General features: G+C 31.8%; 1 protein-coding gene across 2 annotated transcripts; it reads right to left on the bottom strand.

Annotated features, from left to right (window-relative positions):
- Positions 1-2887: 2887 nt before the first annotated feature.
- On the bottom strand, positions 2888-5390 carry LOC108220856 (heptahelical transmembrane protein 1). Of its 2 annotated transcripts, none has more exons than XM_017394736.2 (4): positions 4785-5390; positions 4462-4557; positions 3920-3941; positions 2888-3749 (listed from the first exon to the last, which is right to left on the bottom strand). In XM_017394736.2, exons 1-4 carry the CDS (start codon positions 5117-5119, stop codon positions 3066-3068), a joined length of 1137 nt encoding a protein of 378 aa, XP_017250225.1. In that variant the 5' UTR covers positions 5120-5390; the 3' UTR covers positions 2888-3065. The 2 variants fall into 2 exon arrangements, with proteins under 2 accessions (XP_017250225.1, XP_017250224.1); XM_017394735.2 differs by having other exon boundaries at positions 3884-3941; positions 4785-5387.
- Positions 5391-10959: the final 5569 nt, after the last annotated feature.

Here is a 10959-nt window from a genome sequence, read left to right as displayed (position 1 = left end):
AATTAAATACAAATGAGTCCCGTCATTTTACTCATTTTTCATCTAACTTTACTCATTTTTCACACGTTTTCTTGGTCTCGGTGTTTACGCCAAACGTATACTACCTATTGGGACGAAAGGAGTACTTGATTACATGGTTGTTTCTTAGCACGTGCCTTGGAAAGGTACTCAGTTTGCCGAATGCCGATCTTACACTTTATGATCCTCTCGTCCGAGGCGGATCTAGGAATTTTTTTTTAGAAAGACACCAAACAAATCTTTGAAAAACATCGATATATTTTCAGATTTTCAAGAGGGCACTTCTACAATTTGTAAAATTTAAAATAATGAAAAAACGTCAATTTTTTTAAGGGGGACATGTGTCTCCCGTGCTTTTTAATAGATCCGTCTCTGCTCTGGTCGGAGCTCTATAACAGTCCAGACAAGAAAACAAGCTAGCAGTATCTGAAAATAACAACTTATGATTGACAAATAACCAAATCACAACTAGCAGTATCTGAAAATAACAACTTATGAGTGACAAATAACCAATTCACAACTAGATGATTTAACTGAGATCGTCCAAATGGGCCCGGACCAACCTGAGAGTAGCGAGAGACAACGCATGTGAACATGTGAGACATGCAATTAGTAGCCCACTTTATTAGTTGCAAATCACTTCTTTCACTTGAACACAAGTATCCATCATCTTCACTAATTTTCCACGTTGATATTATTTGAACAACTCTAGCCCATTTATGTTTCAATCCTGTTTTCACAAGAATACTTTTCTAAAGGATGAAAAATAATACTATAGTTTAAGGTGATTTAATTGCATCACTACATAGTTTATTCTTAAATCCGTTTTTTTTTGTAAATAAGAAATTTTTATTTAAAAGAAAAAGTTTACAAATAAATCACGAAAATAAATAGTCAATACACTTTAAATTACATATCCCACGAATCAAATTGTCTGTATCCGTATCTGAACCAAGAGATGTACTAAATCCCATGTTATTCTTACGAGTTTCTTATATGAAGACTCACATGATTCGCATAAGACTTAATAACCAAAAAAACTATACAATTATCATGTTTTTTTCAATTTAACCATAATAGTATATTTATTGCAGGATAATGCAAGTAACTGTAAAAAATTATATTTAAAAAACCCACTCTCTCTAATCCATAACCACGGTTAAGTTAAAAATGAGATATCACATATATTGTCAAGTTATTAATTATTAAATTAATTAGTATACGAATTTTATTAATTTTTTACTATCCAATTAAAAGTTCAAAATCCTAATTCATATTTTACACAAATATAGAGCGAATCATAATTTATGTCCGAAGGTATAGGACAATGTTATCAAGATTTTTTGAAAACACAATCAGCCTACTAGATACCTGTGTATCGATAATTTTTCATGTGATTTAAATAATTCTATTGAATTTATAAATTTATTCAAACTCTTGATCACTCTATAAATCGGTGTTACTAATTTTGTCGACATATTACTTACAACATGGATATGATAAATGTGTTTTGTTTGGGTTCAAACTACACAAGCACATATAATATATATGGTATTTTGAGATTTCTACATGATTTTTACATGATTTTTAATAAATATTATATATATTTTTTATGCATTTTGTTAGTAATTGTTTGGACAATAAAACTTCATTGAATTAGTATTCATCAAAAAAAAAACAAACAATTCAAATGCTATGATTTTCGATAATAAATATAATTCTTCAACAATATTAATATATATATATATATACATATATATAATTCTTAAAATAAGTGTAAATTCTTACCAATCAAAAAAACTAAACTAAATTAATTATTTAGTCGACAATAATTTAAAATTATATTATGACGAACCCTGATAATTCAAATAAAAACTGCTTGTTTGGTCTGTATATAATGAATTATGTAAATATTTAAACTAAAATTATAAAAAAAATATTATTTTAGTAATGTTGAGTAGGACATCCAAACCATGGTTAAAATTGGGTTCTCTCAAATATGTTTTCTATTAGCTAGTTGCATTTTTCTGCAACAAAATTAGTGTTATGGTTAAAATAAAAAAATCATAAAAGTTTAATAGTTTTTTCGGTAATTAAGTCTTCGCATAAAGACTCTGTTCAATTCTTTGTAGATAGATTAATCTATCATGAACTATTTTACCATATAAGATGGGAAGGATAGATAAAATTTGACTTTCACATAACAGAACATGGAACTATTTATTGTAAATCCTCAAAGTATTGCACAATCGAAAATGATTAGGAAACATGATTAAAAGAAGAGAAAAGTGCACTACGTGTACCTGTGCTTTGGCCTATACAGCACTTGCAATACTGTAGTTTCAAATCCTACACCCGAAGTATTGTACTTTCGAATTTTATACAGTCAGTGTACAATCGTCAAATAAACACTGACGCCGTGAGGGTACATATGGAAATTATTACTTCAACAGCTCTTTTATCTTCTTTAAAGGCTCTCCTCGACCCAGAACCTTTCTACACTCCTCCCAGAACCTTTAAAGGCCGGAATCACTCGATTTTGTCTCGCTACCGTTGTTTCCAGCCATTTTAAAAGAGCATGATTTAGGTCACTGTTTGGGATTAGGGTTTGTATGTTGAGGGACGAGTGTAGAAAGGTTCTAGAGAGCCTTTAAAGAAGATAAAAAGCTGTTGAACTAATAGTTTCCATAAGTACCCTAACGGCGTCAGTGTTTATTTGACGGTTGTACACTGACTGCATAAAATTTGAAAGTACAATACTTCGGGTGTAGGATTTGAAACTACAGTATTGCAAGTGCTGTACAGGCCAACGTACAGGTACACATTATGCACTTTTCTCTTAAAAGAAATATGTGTCCAGGGAAAGTGAGAAATGCAACCAAAACACACTGTATATAATATCTGGTCCCTTGATTCTTGTAATGAACATAACAATTCCTCTGTAACTTAAATACAACATAAAGAATATCAATTTGTACTACACCTACAGGTCACACCTTTTATAAGTTAAGGCGCCACCATATTGTGAGCAATGCAACAATAAAGAGTTACATGTTAACTTCACAGCCAATCTTGCTGCGAAAATCCAGGAATACAAGTGCAGCTCCATAGTGTGACAATGCGCCCATGATCACAAACACATGAAATATCTGGTGGCTGTGTCCTGCTAGATCAAACCACCCTGGCCTCCACCTCTCTGGAATTCGGCTAACGTAGAAGACCGTGCCAATTAGGTAGGAAAGCGCCATGGCCAATTCGTAACCGAGTATGATGTTCCTGCTAGGCTCATGCCAGTTCACTAGCATTGCGTGAACTGCAGGTATTAGGCCAAACAGCCCCATTCCCACGAAGAGTGAGGCTCTGAATGCTCGGAATTTACTTGTGGAAAAGACTGGTGAGAGCAATGTTATGATAGTGAAAATGCCCATGACTGTGATGCCACCAAGGTAGAGGAATTGCCAATGTGGGGTGCACTGGAAGATGTAGTAGATTGGAGGAAAAAAAGAGGTGATGATCATTACTGTGATTCCAACATAGTCTATTCGGAGTAATAGGACGTTTAGGGGATGGGAGTGGCAGGAAAAGAGGTGGCAAATGCTGCTCGAGAGGAGGCAGAACATGGAGCCTCCAAGGAACACGAAAAATGGCCACCGTGTGGCTTCTAGTTTTGTGGGAGTCATTTGCATACCCAATGATGATGAATGCTTCAAATCAATGAATTCTGTTGTATCCTGCATGACCAAAGTTACAGTATTAGTATCTCAAAATTGAATGTAGATTCATCTATTCTGTTTTAGTCCCTTAGATGCTAAATAAATCAAATGGAGTTCACTGACATTCAAATGCTTGTGTGAAGAGAACTTACAGAGAAGAAATTCTTGGAATTATGAGAAACATTTACCTCTGGACCTAGTGGAAAAGACCTGGAACAAGAGGTTGATGATGAGACTTTAGACAACCAACATAAATCATTTAATACAAGTAGTTCTACGTCTAACATTGTGTAGCAAGTATTTGGGTCCTTTGAGAAGCTTTTAATATTTTTTGAGTTCTTTTTCCGGACCAAGTAGTTAAACTACCTTTAAGCTTATACATAAAGCCTCAAGTTATTCAGCCAACCATTCTAAGCTTAGTTATATATTGCACTCCACTTCTTAAGTTTGATCAACCAAGTAGTCCAAAGCATCAAGTTTTCCCTGATAATTTCTTCCGCTTTAACATAAGAGAAAATACTTTTTGTGTAAACCAGGAAGTAACACACGTTTAACTTAAGTGTAAAGTTAAGCAACTCAATTTGCTAATTCTTAGCTTAATCAACCAACATCAAATTTCATCAACATGGGTATGTTTTCTATAGTCATCTTCACAAAGAAGACGAGATTGAGGAACAGCCATAGAAAATACTAATTTGGAGACATAAAGATTGGATGGAAGTGAACATACCAGGTGGTAAATATGTTGAGAAGTTGATCCACAGGCAGAACATGCATCAGATTTGAGCATGTCAGTCCCACGAATAGTACAAAGCCGATTAGATGCCTGCACGCACATGTTGTACAATTATTTTAACCACAGACCACCGCCCCACTCATCATCATCATTAAATTAATACTGTACTAAACTATTCAACACAAGAACATCTAGCTCTTCATTTTTAAGGCCAAATCATGATTAGCAAAGATGAAAGCTCTAATCAAACTTAGATCAGTGAAAAGAATTGAAATAGTAATCAGTGATAACAGAAAATGGATAGTAATTAGGCTTACGTCCAGACGTTAAGAGTCTCATTATGCCACCGGAAAATGCTGAACAGAGCTTGTTTAAGAGACCAATCAGCTCTATAATAATCACGGATGAACTCATTATCTTTCATGTACTCCGGCAATTCATCAAATGAGACTAGATCACAACTACTACAACCACCGCTTTTTGCAGCATTAGTCTCCCTCATCTTATTCATTTTCTTCTTCTGATTCTTCTTCTTCTTGGTACTCTTGTTGCTCATGATCATGATTTTGCTTGTTATCGAACTAGTTTCGTCCATCTGATCTTCACTTGACATCCCTCTTCGTTTCCAAACAAACCCTTCACCACAACTCATTACAAATTTGTATATATATAAGTATGTGTTGATGAGAATGTGTATGTGTATAATGTGGTGGTTTATACAAGAGGAAGATTGATGCAAGTATATATATGTGTGTGTTTGGATCTGCTTTGCTTCGGAGCAATAATAAAAATGTGAATTGTGAAACGGTGTCTTTGTCCGATTATTAAGTGCAGTTTAGAGGAACCGAACTAACAACTAGAAGCATTTAAAGAGACTCATCTGACTTTTCTTTTTATTTCAACTCCTTGGATACAGTTGGGAACTCCAATTTTTTAGGTAATCAATATACACACTGTATTCGGCTGGCATAGCAATTACACAGATGTTATTCAATGACTTCTTCCCACATTCTGTGTGAAATTTTATTTTAATGTATTTGATAGGAGAAAGGCCTAACCAACAATGTAAATGGATGGATATAATTTTCTAATATCAGACTAAAGTTAGGAAATAATAACATTTACATGGAAAATATTTTTTTTTTTGATAAATTGAAGTGAACATATCAATTCTAGCTAAAATTTGATTTAAAAGATATGTACTATAATAAAATTTATATGTTTAATTATCTATAATTAGTTTTCTTTGAATGTTATGTTAATAATTTATGTATGATTTGTTGTGTGAGCGTCAATAATAAATTTTACATGGCATGGATGTTTTGTCAAATACTTTATACCACAAAACTTTTATGGTTGTTGGGGAGGGATGAGCTATAAGTAATGATTTTACAAAATAAACTATACATATGGCATGCCACACAACTCCATATCTTGTCATTTCTTACAATGAATTCAACGACAAATAGATTATCTACTTTCCTCAGCAAACCCTTTTCCGTGCCGGTGAAAACATCGGTGACCTAAATTCATATGCTACATGTAATAATTCGGTTTATAAGTCACTTAACAAAACCAACAAGAAATATACACGGTAAGTATGTTTTTTTTTTCTTTTAGTGGTTTCCCTTAAGAAACTCCGCAACCTAACAACCCACGAGCCACAAATTTCTTGCCTACTTAACAATAAACTGACATTTGTAATTATAAATTCATAAAATACTGCACTTGCCCATGCAAGCATGCTTATAGTAATTGGTGCTAGTTTTCGTTGGGGGTGTTGTGTGAACTTAAAATAAGTGCTTTTTGTTTAAAGTAAAAAAAAATGGAGTAAAATTTAAAAGTTAGTTAAGACTTATCGGGTGTGTTTGAGAAAAAAAAGTAGAAGTCATGAAACAAAAGTTACTCCCTCTATTTTTTAATATATGACGTTTGACTTTTTGGCACACACTTTTAAGTGCTTTGACCAGGTAGTTAAAAGTATTATTTTCGAAATTTTTCTTTTATGAATAAAAATATATAATCAAAATTTTAATTCACAAAAAAAAATCAATCAAAAATAATAATTTTTACTAGCCGGTCAACTCACCTAAATATACGTGTCAAAGTCAAAAGTGACATATAAAAAAACAGAGGGAGCAGGATTCTTAGTTTTTTTATAAGTTTCTCCAATTATTACACAAACGATACAAATAAATGCTCGTTATAACTTGGGAAACCGGGCTTAAAAGCTCCACCCAAACACCCAAGCTATCTTCACACCGTAAATCGTGGTGATTAGCAGCACATGTGATTTTGCAGCCCCCCTTCCCTCAACAAATGACAAAACTATCTGTTTGAGATTATAAAAAATTTAGAGCATGCCACAATATTTCGGATCTTTCAAAATCTTTTACTAAATTTAATAAATTATATCATAATAAAAAATAAGGATATCATGTAATATATATTCACTCACATCACTATATTATTCTTGTCTAAAAATGTAACCGACCATTAATGATGGCTATATATATCTCCAACTTTTAAACCTCTTAAGAGGATATCTCATCATTTATTGTCATATTAAAATGTTTTATTTGTAATAATTTGAAATAATAAAAACATATCATTTCTAAATATAACAATTTTATCAAAATAAAATATCTTACATGTTTATCAAACTTTATATAATTAATATTTTACGTGTCTAATTTAATCAATTATTTTTAGTTAAGTTGCATATGTCCCGGTGATTAAAGAGTAACGGAGGAAAGATATATGAAATCATTCTTCTCGTCCGTAATTGTGTATGTTTAAAAATAAATATTTTATTACTTGATATTCAGGAGAATCTCTTCTTTGTGATATTCGTGTTTTTCGATTTCGATGGAGAAATTGGTTAAACATACCTTTTAGCAATTTTTTGTGGATGAAAAAATTTCTTAAATTTCTCCTTCTCTGCTCGATAATAATTTGAAGTTTTATCTTTGAAAGCCTCCTTTAAATATAGGGGCGGTTTTGGTAAGTTAAAAATAAGAGTTTTTTTTAAAATAAAAAATTGAAGTAGAAACTAAAAGTAAGTTAAATTATTTGGAAAAAAAGTAAAAATCATGAAACAAAAATTAGTATTTATAACTTTTTATAAGTAATTCTTGATTTTTTACTCAAACCGTACGAATAAATGATTCCAACTTGTAAATCAAAAAGCCGGATTTTTTTTTATTGAAAATAAAAAAATGCTGGGTTTTTAACCTCGGCCAAACACCACCATTATATGAATACATTTTAGATTATATTTATTTTATGTTTATAAAATTATAGAAATCATAACTTTATTGACGCAGAAAAGTTAATAATTTTGACAGTCTTCAACGTGGGCATAGTAACCCATTTTAAAGATTCGTGAATAAAGTTTTCCAACTGCAAGAAAATAATATATATTATTATTTCCGTTGTTAAATTATATTTACCTGCATCAATGTATTTTTAAACTGTTTGATAATTATATCTTTTATACGTAAGACATAGAAAGTTATGTGAGTTATATCCATATAAAACTATTGCGAATGTGGTATTTGAATAGATAGTGAAGAAATAAATGTAAAGTTAATATCAAAAGAGGCGGAGGGAGTTAAAAGAATGATAATTACAAATACTATTAGAACGAGGCACTATTCAATGCAGAAAATAGACGATAAGTTGAATAACATAGTAGGCTTATTATGCAGGAGGTAAATTAAATAATTGACTAAAAATACAATGTCATGGTCCATCTCAGAATATCTGACTATGTAATTAGGATAGAATAGAAGGGTCTGACCAGGGTATATATGGTATAGAAGTTTAAAAGTCACTTGCAACTAAAAGTAAAATTGATCTGGTGAGGATGGTAAAGCTCTAATGTCAGCAACTATAGTCAAAATTGCTCGGTGAATAATATAGCAATGCTTCAGGTTAAGAATTAAAAGCAAGACAACAATGTAACTTGTTCAACTAAAAATGTGGAAATAGATTGGAATATAACAATAAAATGATATCAAAAGAAAAATCAGCGATAGGTTTCTACTGTGTCTTTTTAAAAATATGGTCATAGAGTCTCAAAGACATTAAAAGTTTATGTTAACTTTGTACCAACACTCAGATGAATAAGTTTATGATAGAGACCTTATTGTTCTAATAACTTCACGATAAGAGTGATGGCTAGAGGACATTGACTAAAATGAAAACAATCAGATCTGTGGCTGATGTTTATTCAAGGAGTTTGTTGAGGTAATCTCAGTAAATAGATTCTAAGTTAATAGTCAAAATTTGTTAAAATAAAGTCTAAACTTTGAAAAGGAGGTAAATTAAATAATTGACTAAAAATACTATGTCATGGTCCATCTCAGAATATCTGATTATGTAATTAAGATAGAATAGAAGGGTCTGACCAGGGTATATATGCTATAGAAGTTTAAAAGTCACTTGCAACTGAAAGTAAAATTGATCTGGTTAGGATGGTAAAGCTCTAATGTCAGCAACTATAGTCAAAATTGCTCGGTGAATAATATAGCAATGCTTCAGGTTAAGAATTAAAAGTAAGACAACAATGTAACTTGTTCAACTAAAAATGTGGAAATAGATTGGAATATAACAATAAAGTGATATCAAAAGAAAAATCAGCGATAGGTTTCTACTGTGTCTTTTTGAAAATATGGTCATAGAGTCTCAAAGACATTAAAAGTTTATGTTAACTTTGTACCAACACTCAGATGAATAAGTTTATGATAGAGACCTTATTGTTCTAATAACTTCACGATAAGAGTGATGGCCAGAGGACATTGACTAAAATGAAAACAATCAGATCTGTGGCTGTGGCTGATGTTTATTCAAGGAGTTTGTTGAGGTAATCTCAGTAAATAGATTCTAAGTTAATAGTCAAAATTTGTTAAAAAAAATCTAAACTTTGAAAAGGAGATTATAGAGACAGACACTTTCTAAAATAGAAGTAATTAAAACGATACTATTAATCCTAGTACCTTATGACATCTCCCTGTATGCATTAGACGAATTGGACTAAACTCATTCCTGGATCAATTACTTAACATTTATCGTGGCACAGATCCCTTTACTTTTTGTCATTGATGCTATCTTGAAAATTTAAAGATATTATAATTAATATATATCTCCTTATATCAGTTGAGGCTATAAGTGCGGGTGACTCAATGATCTTAAACCTGTAATTTATAACAAGCCTGTAGATTTACTGACTTTTATTGTTAAGTTTTGTCTAAAAGTATTCAAAGAAGCAGAACTAGGCATAAATTGTTGTGTCACTTAACCAGATTTCTTTTCGAAAGCTAAATATGGTGGTATTTGACGGAATTTTTCTTTGTACTGTTTTCTAACTTTACAGTAATATAATGTTATATTACTGTAGCTATTAAGTTTTATATAAGGTTGTATTCCTGCTTATCTATTCTAACCACCGGAGGAGATCAACGGGGGAGGTTCTCCTTTGGGATCTCTAGGGATTCATTGGAACTAATATGTCCATAAAACACTTGATTTCACTATGTATTATGCTTCAATAAGTCTGAGCAATAAGCGCAATGGTTATTTTAAGTTGAAAGTCATGCTTTATTCTTAATTGATTTAAGGTACTAGTATTATAGTTTTGGAATTACTGGATAAGGATATGTTTTTGCTTTTGCTGCCTGGATATCTTATATTATACTTTCGTTTATTATTAAACAACGTAGGGGATACTGACTAATATTATTGATTCACTGGTGAACTACAGATGAACCGGGAGAGTGAAAAATAATGTATGGACATTCAGCTCATTATGGGATACGACGAATACTCAATGAAGCATATGCAGTGGTCATTGTAAAGTACAATCATTGTTTCATCTAGTGAAGGCTTCTCATCTATGTTGTTTTTAACAATGAACTGCCAACTACTATTCCTATGGTCGTCTCATGAATGATGAACCCGAGTCATCTATCTTTTATTTTATTTCATATTAGACGGAAATGGTTACGTTGTGATCACTACTAGATTTCGGACGAGCACTAGTTAAATATAAGTTGGCTCCACAAAAGAGTATTCATCAATCTCTTTGATGAATAATCTGTCATTCTTAATTGCTTTCATATCAACACAGGATGGCAGATCAGTTTTCTGAATTCCAGCAGGTTTCATCTTTAGCATTTCTAGACTCCGCATCTTTAGTTTGATCGGTTTCTTTAGCCTCTTTTGAAGCTTTGACTTTCTTTCTTCTTTTTTTGTATTTACTCCTCTCACTTGGTGCATTAGTCTCCTTCTTCTCAAGGCCAGCATTGGGGTTCTCTGTTTTTTTTCTTTTGTGCAGCCCCTAATAGTGAAATTCATTATCAACATAATTATCTTGTCAAAAGGTTATACAAGGTTCTACAAGGTTAAAACGATATTATTATTTCAATCATTTACGTTGTTGTAAGAGCTCTAGCCTCTAAAGTTCTAATTCATAGTCTTTAAACAGAGTTG

This window comes from Daucus carota, chromosome 5 (genome assembly GCF_001625215.2).
Source record: "Daucus carota subsp. sativus chromosome 5, DH1 v3.0, whole genome shotgun sequence".
In the NCBI taxonomy this organism is placed as follows: Eukaryota; Viridiplantae; Streptophyta; class Magnoliopsida; order Apiales; family Apiaceae; genus Daucus; species Daucus carota.
This window is presented reverse-complemented; position numbering and strand designations above follow the sequence as displayed.

Excerpts from the sequence above, each read along its gene's own strand:
- LOC108220856 (XM_017394735.2), bottom strand. The coding sequence starts at position 5,119 with ATGAGTTGTGGTGAAGGGTTTGTTTGGAAACGAAGAGGGATGTCAAGT. Across the intron at positions 3,942-4,461 it reads CTCAACATATTTACCACCTG|GTCTTTTCCACTAGGTCCAG; the intron begins GTATGTTCACTT and ends CTCTTGTTCCAG. Across the intron at positions 3,750-3,883 it reads ATTCCAAGAATTTCTTCTCT|GATACAACAGAATTCATTGA; the intron begins GTAAGTTCTCTT and ends TTGGTCATGCAG.